At 40.8% G+C, this 21,587-nt stretch overlaps 1 protein-coding gene across 2 annotated transcripts in view; it reads right to left on the minus strand.

The window, feature by feature from the left end:
- CFAP54 (cilia and flagella associated protein 54) overlaps positions 1–21,587 on the minus strand; it is a 277,803-nt gene that overhangs the window by 16,759 nt on the left and 239,457 nt on the right. For both annotated transcript variants that reach the window (XM_057741715.1, XM_057741714.1), the window contains 3 exons: positions 20,723–20,829; positions 18,164–18,305; positions 8,639–8,713 (listed from right to left, as the gene is read on the minus strand). In XM_057741715.1, coding sequence (XP_057597698.1) covers positions 8,639–8,713; positions 18,164–18,305; positions 20,723–20,829 — 324 coding nt within the window. The remainder of the gene's footprint in view (positions 1–8,638; positions 8,714–18,163; positions 18,306–20,722; positions 20,830–21,587) is intronic.

Below are 21,587 nucleotides of genomic sequence, written 5' to 3' on the forward strand. Positions count from 1 at the left end.
CAGCTATTTGGCTTAGGATGTGCCAGGCCCTGTTCTAGGAGTTTTACATGGATAAGCTCACTTACTCCAGACTACAAGACTATGAGGCAACTTCTATTTTTATTTCTGTTTTTACAAATAGGGAGACTGAAGCATTGAGGTTAAGAAACTTGTCTAAGCTTATCCAACTAGCAAACGTCAGAGCCGGGCTGGGATTGGAAGGCAGGCACCTTGGCTCTCCAGCCTGTCTGTTAACCCGCGCGCACTGCTTCCTAACCCTGACTCTCCCTCTCCCTCAGCAACGTGCCGCGCCACCAGCCCAGCCACCCAAGTGGCCAAGTGTCCCCAAACCGAAAACAAACAGTGCTGGCTTCAGGGTGAACAGCACAGGCTCTGGGGTCTGCCCAGTTTTAGCTGTGACCAGGTGAATGACCTTGGGCCGGCCTTTTAACCTCCGTCAACCTCTTTCTCCCCCGCGTCATGTAGAACAATCTCCCGTTTGAAAACCACAACCACTGTCTCCATGCGTTGTAAGCATCAGCCCCCTCCCCCGCTTCTAGACTGTCAGCCTCTTCGGGGCCAGGACCCTGTCCTTCTCATCTGATTCCTCCAGTGGGTCCAGCACAGGGCCTTGTGCTCAGCTGCGGCTTGTAAACTAAACGGACTTCAAACAAACACACACACACACACACACACACACACACTTCTTCTCTCTCTTTATAGACAGGGCTTTTAGGATTCGCCCCATTCTCTCCATCTGCATGAACAAAACCATAAATAACGCCCTCATGGCAACTACTGCCAAGCTAGAACTTCTGTTACCTGCCTCCTCTTCCGAATCCTTTCCTAATCAGATGAAGGTGCTTTCACAAGTGCCCTTGATCATGTCCGTATCTACCTAAGGATTCTCTATTACCTTTCAGTCATTTTCCAAAGTAACTAAAACTTTTAACCATTGGCCATAGGAGCTTCTACTATCTTGCTTTCTTATACGGAACGAGTGTACCTGTCTTAAAAGATACCAAAGGGAATGTCTCACCTTCAGAATTATGCCGAGATAGTATCCGAATATTAACTGACCTTATTACTGAAGAGTGGTGTCTGGCCCCCAGACACCCTGTGCTGTAATTGCTTCTGTATTTGCCTGTCTTCCCCCACTAAACTGCAGGCCCCTTTTAAGGCAGGGACTCACTTTCATTTCTTTATCCCAAAGCCTGCTCCAATGGCTGGCATAGAGGAGGCACCTGACAAATGTTTATGATACAAACGCATGAAAATGATGAACCCAAAGTCACTGTTACATCAGGCCCAGAACTGCAACCTAGAGGAACCTCTGCAGGATGTACCGCGAGCACTCATTCATTTAAGAAATGCTTACTGAACACCCTTGGGGAGCCAACAGTGGGCAAGGCAGGCAGAATAAAAACATAATAAGATCCAATCCTGTTCTAGAAGGCCCAATCTGCTCCCATAGGGGAGACAAATAGGGAAGCACAACATTATAACACACTTTGATAAAAAAAAAAAAAAAACTATTAAGTACAAAGATATACACCATGCACTTAAGAGAGAGTGATGAAAAACAGGCAGTCTGAGTTAGGTTAACATGGGCTAGATGTGTTATTACTCATTTTTACACAATAACCCAGCAAAAGATAAAATGCTAGCATTTTGGAGTAATGATGGCAGCTGACAGGCAGGGTCATAACGTCATAAGGGGTCATAAGGAATAGGTTGTCACATGATAGAATCAATACATCAGACACAAAATGAAAGATGCAAATGACTAAATAAGATGTGTTAACACATCTGTGACTTTGTCTCTCTCTTACTGTTGTTCTTCTACCTTCCCCATAATTTTTACCAAACCTTCTCAAAGATAATCGTTATTTTAGTGACCAGCATCAATATCTGGTTCATGTCAATATCTGACCATAAATACACCAAAAAGGAAATAAGAGAACACGGGCACACTAAATTCAACCACATGAAAAGGAGTGCACATTAATATTGTACGTGGTAACATAGCATAGGTCATCAGAATCTAACTGTCATTAAGAATTTTTTTAGGTTAAATTCCAAAAAAATTTTTTTAGAAAACATACTGTGTGATTAAACTATCTCCTGTTTAACTGAAGCTTGAGAAATAATGGCGGGCATCGAGTTACACCAGTGCTTTCTCAGAGTAAATGAGAGGAATTTGGGAATTTACTGTGAGATAAACTCATAGCTGCTCCAAGCCACCTGAGCCTCTGGCAGGCTGTCAGCTGGTCTCACTGGTACTCTCACCTCCCTGCGCCTCTACTCTCCTCTTGCATCTGCCCCTACTGGAACTTTCCACTCCCATACCTGGGAAGCCAAGTGCTGGTGGAGAAAAATCACAAGCCAAGTAGCCTAGTGCCCCTCAAACGTAAGACTTTTGAATGTCATTGTGGCCCTCAATCCTTTTAATTTTTCTTGGTCACCTCCTCATCCATCACACTCAGTGACTGTGACTATTCAAGATCTTCATCTCTATCTTAGAAGATCATACCCTCAAGTCTCTACCCGACTCCAGCAGTAGATGAACTTGCCTCTACTTCACTGAGAAAGTGAAAACCACTGGATGTGAACTTCCCCAGCTTCGTCTATCCTTTTCTTTTCTTTTTTAACATATTTTATTTGTTTATGTTATTTATGTTTATTTTTGGCTGTGTCAGGTCTTAGCTGTGGCACATGGGATCTTTCACTGTGGTGTGGGCTCTAGGGCATATGGGCTCTGTAGCGTGGGCTTAGTTGCCCTGCAGCATGTGGGATCTTCGTTCCCCGACCAGGAATCGAACCCACATCCCCTGCATTGCAGGATGGATTCTGTACCACTGGACCACTAGGGAAGTCCCTCGCCTATCCTTTTCTTACAAACTTACACCCGTTCCTGCCCTTAAGCAGCTGCCCCAAGATCTACAGAAAGAGGTGTATTTCCTCTACTTCCAGGCAACTGCCTCACTTATGCTGTCAATATCTTTCTGTTCCCTGCCCACTCCCTTAGGCCTTGCTTCATCATTTGCCCTTTTCTCTTCTAGACTGGCAGCCTCCATCCCTCCCAGCTCTCTGCCCCGTCCACAGCTGCTGTCCTAACACCCGCCCTTGACTCCGTGTCTCCCGGGAGCTCCTCTTCCACCCTCTCCAGACTTCTACCCCAAACCTTCTCAAATATTCATCTGCACGTGCCACCTTCACTTCTCACCTCTCGTTCCTCTACCCCCTGCAGCATCTGCTCCCTATTCTAATAAGAGATTCACTGGGTGCACTTTAGTTAAAGATGCAGATCCTGGATTTAAGCAGAACTACAGTTGACTCTTGCCTCCTCTACTTACAAGCTGCAAGAGCTTGAGCAGGCTGCCGCATCTCCCCGGTTCTAAATGGGGATGGTAACAGTGGCAAACGTCATAGGCTTCTTGCAGTGTTAAATGAGATACTGTTTAAAACAGTGAACAGTGTCTGCACATGCCACGTGCTCAATAAAAACTAACATTACTACTACTATTAGTAACATCTGCATTTTAGTGATTATTACCATTATTGTTTGCCAGGTAGTATAGAGTAGGTCTAGCTAAAAATCCTGAACTCAAAAACTATCCTCCTGGGCTTCCCTGGTGGCGCAGTGGTTAAGTCCTCCTGCCAGTGCAGGGGACACGGGCTTGAGCCCTGGGCCGGGAAGAACCCACACGCCGCGGAGCAACTAAGCCCGTGCGCCACAACCACTGAGCCTGCGCTCTAGAGCCCGCAAGCCACAACTATTGAGCCCACATGCCACAACTATGGAAGTCCTCACACCTAGAGCCCGTGCTCTGCAACATGAGAAGCCCACGCACCACAATGAAGAGCAGCCCCCACTCACAGCAACTAGAGAAAGCCCACACACAGCAACGAAGACCCAACACGGCCAATAAATAAACAAATAATAAATAAATTTATAAAAAACCAAAAAAACTATCCTGCTAAACTCATGCAGCCAAGAGAAACTACTTTGCAATCCCCTTATACGATGTGTCTTGTCTCTTTGCTTCGGATCACCTTTTCCACCTTCAAAGCAGGATCTGCTCCTAGCAATTTCCTTTCCATACTGAGTCTGTATGACTCAAATCAGTTCAATACATACATATACACATGTACACACACTACAGACACATACACACATACATACACACAGATACACCCACTACACACACACACACACACAGATTAGGTAAATTCACATGTGTCATCTGAACCAATATGAAAATATTTAATTTAGCTGAATGCAGGAATTTAAACCTATGCTGCCTTTGCAACAACAAAAGTATCTACACCAATGTCCTGCCTGCAGCTGGAAGTCAATAATAATTACTGATGAACAGAGGGTTGTGTAAAATGACTTGGTCCTCCCCACAGTCAGTCACAGCAAGAGTGGAAAGAATATTTTTAGCATCATGTTTGAATCCTACCTGACAACTTGGAAACTGCAATAATTTGAACCTAGGTATGCAATGGAAGGATTGCTTCATTATTGGTACACCAGAAATGATACCTAATGGTCATGTACATTCTGTGACTAATCACTAAGAACGTAAGCATGGAGCACTCATTCCTTCCTTCACTTCCTTGCCAGTGTCAGGTTATTTTTGTCACAAGCTGTGTTTGGCAATATTTACTTTAATTAAGAAGAGGCACTACAGGCAAAGGCAATTATAATAGATATATTCAATAAGGAACTAAAATGAACAGCAAGATCTCATCCCATTGACAAAAAAAAAAAAAAAAAAAAAAAAAGCTTCAGCAAGGCATGTAATTTTGTTTGTCTAACAATTTACTTCTTGGAACAAGCTCGTAAATGCCCAGGCTCCAACCAGCACCACCAGGTAAGCCTTGCCCTCAGTGGAAGTGTGAGCATGGGGTTCAACTGGAGGCACCTTCTCTTGCCCCAATAACTCTTTCAGCACTGGGATCTCATGTTGGGGTCTTGCACCCTGACCTAATGCCTCTAGGATTCAACAATGGTTTACATTACAGGCAAAGAAAACGACTTCTGGTTTTTTCTCTCTCTTTAACACTGTTGCTTCCCTTTTCTATTGAGATATATATATTTTAAGCTCTTTATTGGAATATAATTGCTTTACACTCTTGTGCCAGTTTTTGAGGTACACCAAAGTGAATCAGCTGTATTTATACTTATATCCACATATCCCCTTCCTCCCAAATTTGGACCTTGAGAATCTATTGAAATTAGTTGACTAGAGGATGAAGAACTCACACATAGAAGGCAAGACCATGGTAGGGATGATGATGAAATAGCTGATAATGACTAAATATTTATTCTCACTAGACCCGATTTCAAATGCTTAACATACACTATTCACGCTAGTCCTCACAACTGTGAGACGCTGGCATTATTACCCCACTTTACATATGAGAAAAATGAGGCTTAGAGAAGTTAAATAATTTGCCTCAGGTCACACAAGATCCAAGGCTGGGATTCCAACCCAGGTCTATCAGGAGCCAAAAGCCCATTAATGTCACAAATCATGTGTCTTAAAATAACATTTTCTTTTCTGTGACCTATTTGTAAACCACAGTTTGTACAAAATTAGATTTAAGCTTGACTTTTATTATCAATGGTCTGCCTGCAGTATTTCTACATATTTCCATAATAAATTAAGTTCCTGATTTTAAAAAATGGGAAAAGAACATGAATGGACAAATGAATAAAAGAACATGAATGGCCAGATGAAAAAAAATTTTAAGCAAACGTTACATTTCAGGTATTTAGAACTAAAGACAATTTAATTCAGTTCAGGAAGCAGTAACCAAGCGATGCAGTGTACAAGGCACGGTAAGAATTCAAAGATTGAACAGCATAGCCCCTGCTCACAAGAAGCTATTGATCCAGTGGAGGGATACAGCTAATGTTTCAGGTCTTACTTCAAATGCCATCTCCTAGGAGAAGGCTTCCCTGACTGCCCCATTCCCTGTTCCTTTTTATCACAGGGATCAGCATACTTGTTTTGAAAAGGGCCAGGTAGTAAATAATTTAGGCTTTGTGGGCTATATGGTCTCCGTCAAAACTACTCAGCTCTGCTGTTGCAGCTAGAAAGCAGCTATAGACCATTGGTAAACAAATGAGCATGGCTGTGTCCCAATAAAACTTTATTTACAAACAGGTAGTGGGCCAGACATAGTTCACAATTGTAGTTTGCCAACCCTACCCTAACACCTCACTCTATTTTTCCTTCTCAGTACTTAACAAAATGTGGAATTATCTTATTTATTTACTATTTTTCCCTCCACAAAAAAAAAAAAAAAAAGCTCCAAGAGAGTGGCACTCTTGTTGCTTGTTCACAGCAGGCTTTCTAGAGCCTATAAAGGAGTTCCTGACACAGAAGCAGGCAGTTCACTCTAAGTATTTGTTGACTGGCTAAATGAGTGCATACCATTTCACAAAAGGAGAAACAAAGATTGCCAACAAACATATGAACTATACTTGGCTTTACTATTAATAAATATAAAATATTGAATTTGTCATTTCTCACTTATTAGACCTACAACAGTTAGAAGAGGAGGAGGAGGAAGAGAGAGAGCAGAAGGAGAAGAACTAGTGTTGATGAAAACGTGGGTAAACTGGACTTCTCACCTGCTGAAGATGGGAGAGAAAATTGGTGCCACATTTCTCGAGGCCTTTTACAATTAAACACCAAAATGTAAATGCCCATTCAAAATGTGCAAAGGGTTGAACAGACATTTCTCCAAAGAAGATATACAAACGGGTCATCAGCACATGAAAAGACGCTCAATGAAATTAGCCATTAGGGAAGGCAAATCAAAATCATGATGAGATACCAATTTATACCCATTAAGATGGCTATTATCAAAAAAGAGAAAATAAGTGTTGGTGAGGATGTGGAGAAATTAGAACCCTCTTGCACTGTTGACGGGAATGTAAAATGGTACGGCTGTTGGGGGTTCCTTAAAAAGTTAAACATAGAATTCCCATATGATCCACCAATTCCACTCCTAGGTATACACCCAGGTACCTGTACACCCATGGCTATAGCAGCATTATTTACAGAAGTCAAAAGGTAGAAACAACTCGAAGGTCCATCCATAGAAGAGTAGATAAACAAATGTGGTATATACATACAATGGAACATTATTTTGTCTTAAAAAGTAACGAAGTACTGATATTATACATGCTAAAACATGGATGAACTTTGAAAACATTGTGCTAAATGAAATAAGCCAGCCACAAAAAAACCAATATTGTATGATTCCATTTATATGAGGTACCTAGAACATGCAAATAGTAGAATAGAGGTTACCAGGAGTTGGGGGAGGAGGAAATGGGGAGTTATTACTTACTGGGTACAAAGTGTCTAATTGGAATGATGAAAAAATTGGAGAGATGGATGGTGGAGATGGTTGCACAACACTGTGAACGTACTTAATGCCACTAACATGTATGCTTAGAAATGATTAAAACTGTGAATTTTACACCATGTATATTCTACCACAAAAAAAAAAGGTATACAGATCTTCCTTTACTTATGATGGGGTTATATCCCAATAAACGGGTAAGCCCATCAGAGGTTGAAAATATCTTAAGTCAAAAATACGCTTCATATACCTAACATACTGAACATCAGAGCTGAGCCTAGCCTACCATAAACGTGCTCAGAACATGTGCCTTAGCCTGCAGCTGGACAAAAATCAACTAACCAAAGCCAATTTTATAATAAAGTGTTGAACAGCTCATGTAATGTACTGCACACCGCACTGAAAGTTAAAAAAAGAACCGTTGTACGGGTCCCGAATGGTTGCACGTGTGTGGGTTGTGTCCCCTTGCGGTCACGTGGCTGATGGCAGCTGCAGCTCACCGCCACTGCCCGGCATCCCAAGTACTGGACTGCATATCACTAGCCTGGGAAAAGCTCAAAATTTAGAATTCAAAGTTCAGCTTCTGCCGAATACGTATAGCTTTCACAATAGCATCAAGTCAAAAAATCATACGTTGAATCATAATAAGTCAGGGACCAGGTGCATATACTTTTTAACTCCAAAATCCTTTTCCTAAGAATTAACTCTGAGGATGGGTGAAAAAGAAGGGTGAAATATGTGTGTTTTAGAATTCATTAACCTCAAGACCCATGAATAAAGATCTAGTTATATAAATAGAGCCTGACATGACAAATACATAAAAGAAACTATTATGTAGGCATTAAATAAGACAGGGTAGAGTTTTCACATAAAAATATCTCCCAAACATTATTGCTGAAAGAAAAAAAAAGTTATAGAAAGTTTGTGCAGTATGATCCCATTGATGTAAAAGTTCAAAAGTCTAAGTATACATGAAAAAAATTTGAGATATTCCCCAAAATGTTAATAGTGGTTACTCTCTGAATGGTGAGTCTGAGATGATTTTAAGATTATCCTCTTCACAGTTTTCTGTACTAGTTGATTTTTTAACAAAGAATATTTCTAACCAAAATAGCATGCTATTATAAGCTCATGTTTATCACTTTTTCACATTAATTAAGGAGGGTTAGGCCCTTGATACTTTCTTAATAGATGTTTTCTGCATTTCCATCTCCATAGCAACAACAACACTTGTGAGAGAATCAGATACAGTTTTAAAAGAGATGCATACCTCAGATAATGGAGTTGCCTCTTCATCCGTCAAAAACAAAGATACTATTTCAGAGCAACATTCAATAATCATGTTCTAGAAATAATAAGACAATATAGTGAGGTTGATCCTACTGGTAAAATACTAAGTATTTTAATTACAAATTATTTATTTCATTTGTCTTTTGTTGCATTATCCCCTAACCCTAATTCCAAGGATGAAACAAAATAACTCAGAGGTTACAATCTTTTAAGTAATTTGGGTTATCTGAAAAGATACAGAATGGCCACAAAATATAAGATTTAATGATGAACAATAAATTATTTTAGGATTCTGTCCCTGTAAATTCATATGTTACAGAAGAACAAGTAAAGTAATTCACACCCAAATAATATTTTGGAATATCACTTTTCTTCTGAGAAGAGAGCCCTGGAATAAAGAGATTCGGATCCCAGAAAGGGTTTAAGCAGAGACGAACAGCTGGGAGTTGAGAAAGAAATGGAAAGAACAAATGAAGAGGAAGACAGAATCAACATCGTACATGGTCTATTGTTGAGGACACTGCCGCAGCCCTATGGTTTGGACACAGCTGTGTTTCTGTGTGGACATCTGACTCAAGAGAGATCTACCTACAGGCAGGGTTGAATCAATCAGACTCTCCATCATTGTAATTTCGACTGGCCGGATGAGCTGAGAGGCCCTAGTACGGAGTTGGAGAAGGCACCCAATGGGCTAGATGTAAAATGAGTGAGGAGCACACAGAGATAAATGAGAACTGACACCGCCTGTGGGACTGAGTGCAATCTTGGCTCCCAACTCTCCAAGTTTCATTTTCTGTGGGACCCACTGTGTGTTATCCCTGGACCTTGGTTATGCATGAGCTCACTTACCATGCCCTGCCAAATACTGCCTCCTCACCAAACCTATCTCATTTGAACTAGTGTAAGTAGTTTTTCTTTACTTACAGCTAAAGGAGTCATGATTATAAAGCTGTCAGAGAGAAACTATGCTTACTTCACAGTGTTGCTGACGTCTAGCAACAGCTTGCTTTCATTTTAACAGTAGTAATATACACATGTACTAACATCCAGATATAGAGAAGTGATCAAAGTGCACTAATTTTTAAAAAATATTTATTTATTTAGGCTGCACCAGGTCTTAGTTGCAGCTCGTAGCATCTTCATTGCGGCATGTGGGATCTTTAGCTGTGGCACGTGGCACTTTAGCTGTGGAATGCATGTGGGATCTAGTTCCCCGACCAGGGATCAAACCCTGGCCCCCTGCATTGGGAGCACAGAGTCTCACCCACTGGACCACCAGGGAAATCCCTAAAGTGCATTTATTTTTAAATTAAAACTGACCAATGCTGGTTAAAACCTCAAAATAAACAACTGAACTCATAGCCCCAAACCATACCAAAATTTTTAAAAAATGCACATAGAAAAGATCAAATTTTAGAGTTCCAAAGCTATAGCTAATTCCATTCACTTTAACAAATACACTCAGTGCATTATATTAGGTGCTGTGGAATGCAAAGATAACGAAACAGATCCTATCCTCACAAAGTGTGTAAGAACTGAAAAAAATGGATTTATACACGACTGACTAATACACCAAGTAGCATGTGGTCAGAACATGGGTAGTTATGACATGTTATAGGAGCCTAGAGGTGGGAGAGAGTAATTATCATGAACAGGGAACGCTTCCTGGAAAAAGGGGCCTATGAACTGAGGCGCGAGAGAGTAACAGAATTTCCACCGGCAGAGGATGGGAACAAGGGCCCACAGGTGGAGGGAAGCACGTGAGCAACGAAACAGCAGACATTCAAGGAACATAAAGAACCTGATACGGTCCTCACTGCGGGCACGTACAGGAAGCATGGTGAGAAGGAAGGCTGAGCGGTATACTTAGGACACGTCAACGTAAAGAATGTGGATTTTGTTGCTTAGGAAACTAAGGGGCACTGGATGGAGAGAATGATGATTTGATTGCTTTAAAAGGATAATTCTGGCCATCGTTTAAAGGAGAACTGGACTAGGAAAAGACAAGAGAGAGAAATTAGCTAGGAGGCTACTCAAACTGTCTGGGCAGGAAGTGATCGTGGCCAGAAGCAGCTGGCAGCTTCCATGGAACCAGAAAGGAGGGAGGGCAGGCAGGACATCCAGCCCTGATCAGGGGACACCAGGTTCCAATGACAAACTTTCCAGGCTCCTGGTCCACGTTACTAGACAGAGGGGAACACACATCCTGGAGTGCATTCTTACATATTCTTCTTATCTATCCATATTTCTTAGTTCTTAGGACTAGTTAAAGTATGTTTTCTTTCTACACAAAAGGTTTCAGTAATAACTGTGATGGGCTACTGTCATGACTTCATCAAGAGCTATCAAGCAAAAGGACACCTTCTGTATCATTAATCACTTCACATAACATTTGAAGACAGCCATGTTACCTGATAAATGCCTTCCACAGCCTGTCTCAACATTTATCAAACAGTAATTTCGCCTCAACAACATTTTGTTTCTTTGGCATGATTTGAGGTAAACCACATACACACATGGGAAACTGCCTGATTCGATGTTGGGCTGTGAGAGACCTCTTGTGACCTTGCTGCCACAGAGATGAAGACAAGGGAAGCACTGAACTGGCAGAAGGCTGCCGGGGGGATGCTGTGGTTGGCAAGGGGGCTGGGATGGGAGGGCACAGAAGGACCTTTGCTCAATCTCTGCCATTTCCCCTTAACAAGGAGCATCTGTCAATTCTATGAGGGATAGGCTTCTGAGTTACTTCAAAAGTAGCGGAGCCAACTTTTTCACTTAGTTGAAGTCCTAATCGTTGTTCACCAATTTTATGAGAAAAACTTCTTAAGTTGTTTTCCATCCTCCAAACTCTTGCTTCCCTCATCCTCCCTTCACATGTCATCATGGTTATCTTAGCAAATCTCCGGGTGGATCATGAGATGCTCCTCCAGGTGCTGCCGCCACCTTCTCCTAGCCCCCACACCCAGCCCTGCTTGCCCAGGGCCCTGCCTTCACCCTGCACTCCAGCCACCCTGAATACAACAGCCAGCCAACTTCACGTCTCATCTCTTGCTGTGTCCTCAGTCTGGAGTAAGTGCTCGCCATAGGTCTCCAACTAGAAGTTTCATAAGCCACTATTGAAGAGGCACTGTGTTTTGGTTACTGGGCTAGATATTAGAGATCAACTGCTGAATAAGACCCCTGAGCAAAGGAATTCAAAGTCAAGAAAGAGATAATGGCCAAAATTAATAACGGCCTGACTGTATTCAGTCAGGACACAGGGTATTGGGGACGCAAGGAAACATGGTCTTTTTTTTTTTTTTTTAATTTTTTTTTTTTGGGGGGGTACACCAGGTTCAATCATCTGTTTTTATACACATATCCCCGTATTCCCTCCCTTCCTTGACTCCCCCCACCTCGAGTCCCCGCCACCCTCCCTGCCCCAGTCCTCTAAGGCATCTTCCATCCTCGAGTTGGACTCCCTTTGTTATACAACAACTTCCCACTGACTATTTTACAGTTGGTAGTATATATATGTCTGTGCTACTCTCTCGCTTCGTCTCAGCTTCCCCTTCACCCCCCGCCCCCTCCCATACCTCAAGTTCTCCAGTCCATTCTCTGTATCTGCATCCTTATTCTTGTCACTGAGTTCATCAGTACCATTTTTAGATTCCGTATATGTGAGTTAGCATACAATATTTGTCCTTCTCTTTCTGACTTACTTCACTCTGTATGACAGATTGTAGTTCTATCCACCTCATTACATATAGCTCCATCTCATCCCTTTTTATAGCTGAGTAATATTCCATTGTATATATATGCCACATCTTCTGTATCCATTCATTTGTTGATGGGCATTTCGGTTGCTTCCATGTCCTGGCTATTGTAAATAGTGCTGCAATAAACATGATGGTACAAGTTTCTTTGGGGATTATGGTTTTCTTTGGATATATGCCCAGAAGTGGGATGACTGGATCATATGGTAGTTCTATTTGTAGTTTTTGAAGGAACCTCCAAATTGTTTTCCATAGTGGCTGTACCAACTTACAGTCCCACCAACAGTGCAGGAGGGTTCCCTTTTCTCCACACCCTCTCCAACACTTGTGGTTTCCAGACTTTGTGATGATGGCCATTCTGATTGGTGTGAGGTGATACCTCCTTGTGGCTTTGACTTGCATTTCTCTGATGATGAGTGATGTTGAGCATCTTTTCATGTGTGTGTTGGCCATCTGTATGTCTTCTTTGGAGAAATGTCTATTTAGGTCTTCTGCCCATTTGCGGATTGGGTTATTTGCTTTTTTGGTGTTAAAGCTTCATGAGCTGCTTGTATATTTTGGAGGTTAATCCTTTGTCCGTTGTTTCGTAGGCAATTATTTTTTCCCATTCTGAGGGTTGCCTTTTAGTCTTGTTTATGGTTTCTTTTGCTGTGCAAAAGCTTTTAAGGGAAACATGGTCTTTATTTCGGTCCATAGAGGCTATAAAATGCTGCCTGAGCTACTGAAGCAAGTACAAATTCTAGGTCAACTTCTCTCTTAACACACATGCACACCTATGTGAATGAGATTCTTTTTTAATGACAAATTAGAATAGTTTGCATCAACAGCCCTTCCACTGAGAAAGAAGGATTCCAGCAACCTTGCCCTTTTGTATAAGTGTAGAATCCAGACAATGGGGGAGACAGGAAAAAAGGAAGGTGTCAGAGAGACTAAGCTGAACTCCATAATCAGGAGCTGAGTCAGAGCAGGATGGGGACAGGAGCCAAAACACTCCACGCAGACTGAGCTGGTGGGAGAGGTTTAGGAGTTTGAGCCAATGAGACAGAGGTTGGAGAGCTGCTGTGGACGTCAGAGAGGCACCAAGAGCAAGGCAGTTGGGGAAAAGGAGATTTTACCAAAGTTATACTGTATGTGATGAAAGGATTCCCTCTCGGATGTTCTTATGAGAGACGCCATAAAGGTTTAGATTATTTTCAATGGTTTTGAACATTAAGTTGATGCTTCTTTGAATGTCAGGCTTTGCTTGCTAAGAGAGGGCCACCAGGCAGCTGGGCTCGTTACAAACAACACCTGGGTACCTATGGCCATACTCATACCATGATTAAGCTCCTCCTGACAGGGACCTAATTGTACTGATTTCAGTATGTCCTTATCTCCTCAGGCCTGGAAAATTTTTGCACGCAACAGTTTCTCAAAAATAATGTGTTAATTGATGCTAATGTTTGAATGTGTTCTGTTCTATGTTTTCATAGTACTTTGATATTGGGGATGTGTTGACTATATACTAACTTTAATTGCCTCGTACAATCCGGGCATCCCCTATGTGTTTACTGAACTCATCTTAGGTGACTTGGTAAATATATTTTAGGCTTTTCCTATCTGTGTGTTATCATTCCAAAAAAGTGTTTGTGTCTTAAAGTCAGAATGGTTTGCATCTTTCATATGCTTTAAAGCACCTGATATGCTCTGAATATACCCCATAAAGCTGTGAATGACAGGTTAAAATAACCCAGTGATTCTGAGCCAGAGTTATTCATTTTAGAAGGAGGACATGTTTTCAAGCCATAAGTGACTGGAACACCTGTTCTGTAGCCCTCCCAAAACATCTCAAATTAATATCTGCGTTCTGAAGTTTTTGGCTTATTCCAGACCATAGGGATTTGGGGGAGAGAAAAGAAAAAAAAAAGTGAGGGAACGAGAAAAAGAACAAGATTCACTACTTCCCATATCAACCAAAGGCACAGTTCCTGAACCCTTATATTTAACAACCCACCAAAAATCTATACTGTGATAGAAATAAATATATTAGATTATAAAGGTGATGAAATCCTGTCCAATTCCCAACCAGAATCAATCTCTTCAAGTGTCCTAGTTAACTTCTAATTAGCTCCAAGTGAAGGTTGTCATGACAACAAACTGGCAGATTTTAGTCAATGGAATTTATTTCATTATAACCCAGAACCTAGCTTTTTTTTTTTTTCTTAAGTGCTGGTTGTACCCTGGAAAAAAAAAGAAAACTTTATATGTTCCTTCCATTTCACAACTTTCAAATGTTGTGAATTAATTTGTTTGCTAATTCACCTAAACTAAAAATATTAGGTTTTTTTCCCCATTTTGTGACATTCTTTCACATATGGAACTATCAGAACTGGAACACATCTCAAAATACCCTAATTAAGGCTGAAGAAACACCTTTTAAGTTGGTGAAGAAAACAAACTCAAAAATATGAAGGAGAACGTCAGGATTGAAAGCAGTTTGTTCTACTCGTGGACTGAGCCACTCACATCTATCACTCTAGTCAGGGCATGAGAGAAGTCACAAAGCTTGGCTAGGGCAAGATAGGTGGCTGGATCCTTCCCTCTGCTTGCATTCAAATGCCCCCACTTGCCTCCATTTACTCCTGATTTGTTTACACTCATAGTCAACTTGCCGGCGCAGGCGCTAGGCTCATTGTGGTGAACTTGATACTGATATCTCACTCCCATTGCAGCCAAAGGGCCATCTCTTCATCTCAGCAGTATCCGAGTGAAAGGACCATGTTCAGCAATGAGGAGAAAACTAATCCCAGGAAAAGTTAAGTGACCGAGCCTCGGTAGTACAGCTGAGTGGCAGAGCACAACCTAGAATCCTTCCTCTTACGGACACTCACTCTCCCGTCTCAGACAATGTAAGTTGAAAAGACAAATGGGTTCAGGAGAAAAATAATCATTTGCCTTTTATGAATTATATAATAATGGATTCAAGGACAGTCTCAGCAAAGAATAGTCTAGGTTTTGGCTCAAAGACAGCAACCTGATAAGTTTGGTTTATGACTAAAAAACTATGATTGGAAGTGATCTACGAAAAGTTCGAAAACGAAATGAGCTGAGTTCTTGAAAACAGATATGAAAGGGCAACAGTGCACTTTAGGAGAAGAATTACGTATATGAATCTCATGAGTGTGAGATATCTGACCTATTGGGAGATTTATTGTAAGTACTCAGCACACCATTACTATCATTAAACATCTGGTAATTTGTGTTGCAACATTTGACGACACTATAAAGGATGTGCAACTAAAATTCTAAGATATCAGTTCTGTGATAAATGCAGGCACAGAGCACGGGCGCCACCCATTCTGGAGAGCTGTTTTTTGCAAAGACTAACTGTTCTTGCCTGACAATCCTCCTACAGCTGGACTTGCTGCTTTCACAATAATGAAAACTGCACTCACTTACTCTGGTAAATTCAGACTGAAAAACGCCAACAAGTATATTCTGAAAATCAGGAGAGTTGTCACCTTTTGCACGTTCACAGTCGGTGTAAAGATAAGGTAAACGAGAAAACAAAAACAGCCATACCAATAATGCTCTTTAAGAATTAAAAATGTTTTGTTACTGGTAACCAATTGAATATTAAACTAGCGGAGAATGATTTTTTAAAAAAATTAGACCAAAAGTAAAGGAAAGACCCTAAAAGCTTTCAGAGAGGAAAAACAGAGATGGGATCCAAGTCGCTGACAATTCAATCAGAAAAGCAGCAGACGGAGGTCCCAGAATTCGAGCTGTGTTGCAGGAATTGGGGGCCATAAGTCCTTAACCAGAGCAGGAGGAGAGAGGCCTACAGGAAGGAAAAGAGGAGTTCAGACATAAGCATAAACACTCGGGTAAAAGTCTACGGATGAACGTATGACAGATCTGATGTAACGATCAGAAAGAAGTTAAAAAAAAAAGACAAGTAAAGAAAAATCAAACCTTATACAGGAAAGCAAAATAACCACAGTACCCTGTGACTTCGCTGTGAACATTGTCTATAGGGTTACAATAATGTAAACACTGAATGCTGATTTAATTAAATTCTGTGATATAACAATATTTGGAAAGGAAGGGGAAAGAAGTTGAGGAGAATTATAAGGAATCTAAGTCCTTATATAGTAAAATCAATAGATATTATATAAAACTGATATATCAAGAAAAAATAACTATTTTTGGCTGTCACTGGCACTATTCATCAATTTTTCTGGCTTTCTTCTTTCCAAGTCGGTAGCAGAATTGTTGGCGTGGCTTGCAACTTACTTGGTCAATGAAAATTAGTGGAAGTGCTACGATGGAGACTCTAAGAGCCAGGGTGTGATTAGCCCCCTTTCTTCCCTCCTGCCCAGTGACTGGGGATGTTCCAGGCGGTGGATGTGCCGCCAGCCTGGAGGCTGGTGTGAGCAGACAAGGAGCCCAGGGGACCCACCTGGATTTGAAGGGTGCTGGGTATCTTGCTTTTCATAACTGATCCTGCATATCATTTATACACTTGGAAGTAAAATAAACAACAAAAGGAATAGCTGAAAGAGTTGAAAATGGTCTGCTCGCAGGACTTTGGGGTGAGAACAGGTTGAGTAGGAGACTGTCCCTTTTCATTTTAAGCCTTGTACATCTATTTGATTTTTTTTTTTCAATAGCCATGGTACCTATAGAACATATATCTCAAGCAACTGGATGAATGTACAAATGGAAATTCAAAGAGCAAGTGATTAGGGGAGAACAGGTATTCTGTGCTCTTCTCATTTCTATAGAGGGAAGGAACTTCCACTCCACTCCCAAAGAAGGAGGGACACTTCCAGCTTCTTTTGGACCCAGCCAGGACAGCAGAGTCATTTATCTGATTGGTGAGTTTGGGAAAAGCAACAGAGCATGCTAGGCTCAGCCCCACTGAGGCAATCTTTGCTTACATTTTTTAAGGCACCCTGCCTGCAGGACTATTATTCTCTGCTCCTCCATGTGGTCAGCCTTGTAGGGGCAGAAGGGGAGTACGGGAAATTCTGTGGTTATACAAATGTGCTAAATTACTATGTGACTAGGTGGGCAAGTCTGGCTAATTCAGGGGTGAAATATTAATAAGCCTGTTTGGCCATAGATCCAGAGCCATGTTTGCTAATCAGCTTTATCAGTAATGATGCTGATGTCTGAGCTCTCTATATACCGGTTGCCTGTGTCCCATTTCTCAGTGGGTTTAGAACTTAGAAGGAACTCCTCCAAAACATGAATATCAGTCATCACAAAACCACTCAATTCTGTAATCAGATTAATAACACACTATAAGGATAATGCCGTTTTTCTGATTTAAAAATACAGATGTGTAGAAAAAGTCTGAAAGATACACGCTTATCTATATCTCCTAATTTTTCCTCACATATTAGTTGGGTAATAAAAATGCTCAAATATTAAACTTAGAATAAAAATTAAAAGTAACATTATAAAGTTACAGAGCATTGTTTCTTAGGATTCATGGTTATATCTGAATGATTTCTTTAGATTGGCTTTGTTTTCATTTACCATCAGTTTCTCATAATTGGTATGCTTAGAAGAGCTTTGAAGAAAACATTATTTATGTGTCCAAAAGTTGGGTCATATCTGGTAGAGAAAGTAGAGCCAGAAGAACTACATTGTTCAAGTTTAGTTACATAGTTCTGCCCTGATAAAGTAAAAAATAATTTAATTATATATAATGACATCCATCCTACAATGGCAATATAACTTTCCATTATTTAATAACTTACTTCCATTTCTTTATCAATTGACTCCTCTTCTGTTTCTCCTATTTGAGATACATTTTCATTTGAAGTAACTTTAGGAGTTGTTGGCAATGATATTTCAGCAATTTGCATAAGATTAGATAGCTTCTCATGAATTAAAATAACTCTAAAAATAACAAACATATGCATTTTATTTGAAAATTAAGAAAGACATTCATTTATTCCCAGAATCAATAAAACATGTAAAGTAAGCCCTTAGTTTCTTAACACTTAGATTTCTGGCATCCCCAGGAATGATCATTCAATCATTCTTTCATTTAAGATACATGAGCAAAGAGACACACTTCTCTCCTGCATAATGTTTATGATCTAGTTATATGCTCAGACAGATTTATAATTACAAACTGGCAAAGGCACAATGGAAAAAAAAAAAGAAGGCATCCAAAACATTGCTGAAGATGAAAATAAATATCTACATGGGCAAAGAAACACCAGGCAATGATAAAAGATCTACTCCTACTTGAACTCAATGCCACGTTCTGATTGGCTGGCTGGCCTGAAGCTAAGAATTAGGAATGGCTCTAAGAGACCAGTCAATGAGCCTATACAATGACATGTACTGTGTGGGGAGTGGGGGTCGGGAGAAGAATCAAGAAGAAAGGAAAAGCAAAAGACCAGGAGGAGGGCAGAGGACACAGTGGCAATTGTGCTGAGGACAGAAAGCTTCTGGAGCCACGAGCCAGTGAATTGTGGAGGTGCTGGAAGCAGAGGTTAACTAGTGAGTGCAGTCAGAAGCTGGAAAAGCACTGAAACAGTTGAAGGAGGCAAATAGCCACCTGCAGGGCTCTCAGTGACTCTAGCATACAGGCGTGCAGAGTGTAGATGTGTGCATATGTGTGCGTGGGTGTAAGGGTCTCCATCCAGGGATGGAGGGAAGTTTTTATAAAAAAGAATTAGATGATGCAGAAAAGCAAGATGACATCAGGAATAAATGCAGGAACATCGATTCCCCCGTTTTCCAAGCATCCTCTTATTTTGCCTTCTAAAGGATGATCAACAAGAGCAATTCCCCACAGACTGATCCTGACCCTCATAAGAACACAAGGAACTCCACTCTAGGTGAGAGAAACAGTCTGTTTTCGCTGTGTCACCAAGGGATGAATCAGATGAATGTTTGTCAGGCATCTTCCTCTACAAGAGCCTCAGTTACGGGCATGTCCCTAACGTTCGTCACCCTACCACTCATCATAAACACACCAAAGTCAAGAACTTTTTGGAGTAAAAACAGAATCCTGTCAATTTGGTTACATTCTGCTCTGCAGAAATTATAACCATTTTTATCATGTGGTTCTGAAAAAAAAATCCTGCTGTGTTTCTGGATGTACAAGGAAAGGGCATAATTTCCTGACTTTGTGGCTTAGCTGTGCCGGTATAGTCCCATGTCTAAGATTTTCTACCATTTCACTGAAAAAAAAAAAAGGAAAAGAAAAAGAAAAAAGTTGACTGAATAATTGAAAGTATGCCAGCTCTTGAAACATCTCTTGTTTTATTCTCTTTAATGGAGAGGCCAAAGAGAAAGAGTCCTCCAAAATGGAAATCAAAGAGCAGCAGCCAGACTCTCCAGGGAAGAACAGAGAAGCATCAATTGCCTGCACTTAGTAGGTGGTGAGCAGGGCAAAGAGCCGACACTGACAAACACAGGTGGCCCTGATGAGACGACATTTGCCCAGTGCTTTCGGCCTTTCAAATATATGCATACATTATACATGCATACAAAGTATATGCATATATTGTCTGGCTTGATCATAACAATAACCCAAAAAGGTAGGCCAAGTATTATTTCCATCTCAGAAATGAGAAAATGGAGGCTGAGGTCACAAGGGCAATGAAAACTGGAATCAAAACTAAATTGACTAAGCAAAGAAAAAATGAAAAACAAACAGGAAATTTGGTAAGCTGCAATCAGAAAAGAGATAAACCAGGCATGAGCAAAAGTTGAGTCTCCATCCTCTGTTTGATGGAGAGGGAGGAAAACAATGTGGCTGACTCAGAGGCTTTTGAGTTGGGTACATAAAATAGGACTGGGCACAGCCGGAACGCTGAGACCAGGATGGAGGTGGAATCTGGGCTTAATTTTGCAACTTAATACAGAGCCACATTAAGTTATTTTTAAAACACACCCCAAACTACAGGCAAAATATAGTACAGACCACATCTCTGTACTCTCTGTAGTCTTTATGAAGTACCAGGAACTACTCCTCCAACAATACTAGGTCCTGTTATTATTATTCCCATTTTACTGATGAGGAGACTGAGGCACAGAGAGGTTAAGTAACCTGGTCAAGGTTGCTAAGAAGGAAGACAGAAAGGAGCACAACCGGCATTTGAATTAAAGCAGGCTGGATTCAGAGTTCATGCTCTTAACCACTGCAATATCATACTCTGCTAAGTAAAAGGAAGACTCTTCCAAAAATGCCTTCTAAAAGCTCTCCTGTGATTTACCTTGCATATTTCTGAAACAGCCAATCTTATGAAAGTATCAGAAAAGAGGGTTAGAGTTGTGGGTAATTGGTCTCTACTTGCCTGTTTAGTGGAACCCAGAAAGAGCCAACGTATACATTGTTGTAAGCAGTAGATGTAACATCTGAAATATTCAGGGGCTTCATATTATATGCATACAACAATAATACCTATAAGAAAATTAAAAGACATATAAAATGTGACATCAAAATTACACTTTGCCTCAAAAACTGCAGCATTGGTTCTCAAAATAATGTCATTATACTTTCAAAGGTTTTCCTTTGAAAGAGAAAAAAGGTTTTTGTTTCTTTTTCCCAATTCACTTTAAAGAGAAATGATATGAACAAGAATTGTGCAAAGGTTATGAGATGAAAATAAATGCTAGTTGGTACCAAGGTTATACTGTTTTTGAAGACTGACACTTCTTACTGCAGTTAAGTTTAAATCTCCCTTTGAAGGCCCTCTGCAACAAGTCCTAATATATATTGTACCTGGTGACTATCCAACTTCGTTTCTTGTTCCTTCTCAATATGCCCTTTTCCCATCGGTGGTCATGGCTACTTCTGTGCATTCACTTATGCTCTTCCCTTCCTCTTCTCTCCGTGTATTCAATCCATACACAGCTTTCCAGCCCCCACCTCTAAGAGGAAACTTCTGCTAATGATTCATGCTTTAGTAATTTCCCATTACTAAATGAGTACTGGGAAATGAGTCCCACACTCTGCAGCACCTATTTACAACCATGAATTCACAGAATTTGAGATTCAGAGGACCTTAGAGGGAGTCTGCTCTAAGTCCTTCTAAGAAAGCTGAGGCCCAGAGCTGACAGTCAAAACTGACTAGTTAAGTGCATGCATTTATCTCTGCTTCCTCACAAATCAAACTAAAAGAACAGTAAAGGGATTTGGGGAATTCCCTGGTGGTCCAG

This window comes from Hippopotamus amphibius, chromosome 7 (assembly GCF_030028045.1).
Source record: "Hippopotamus amphibius kiboko isolate mHipAmp2 chromosome 7, mHipAmp2.hap2, whole genome shotgun sequence".
In the NCBI taxonomy this organism is placed as follows: domain Eukaryota; kingdom Metazoa; phylum Chordata; class Mammalia; order Artiodactyla; family Hippopotamidae; genus Hippopotamus; species Hippopotamus amphibius.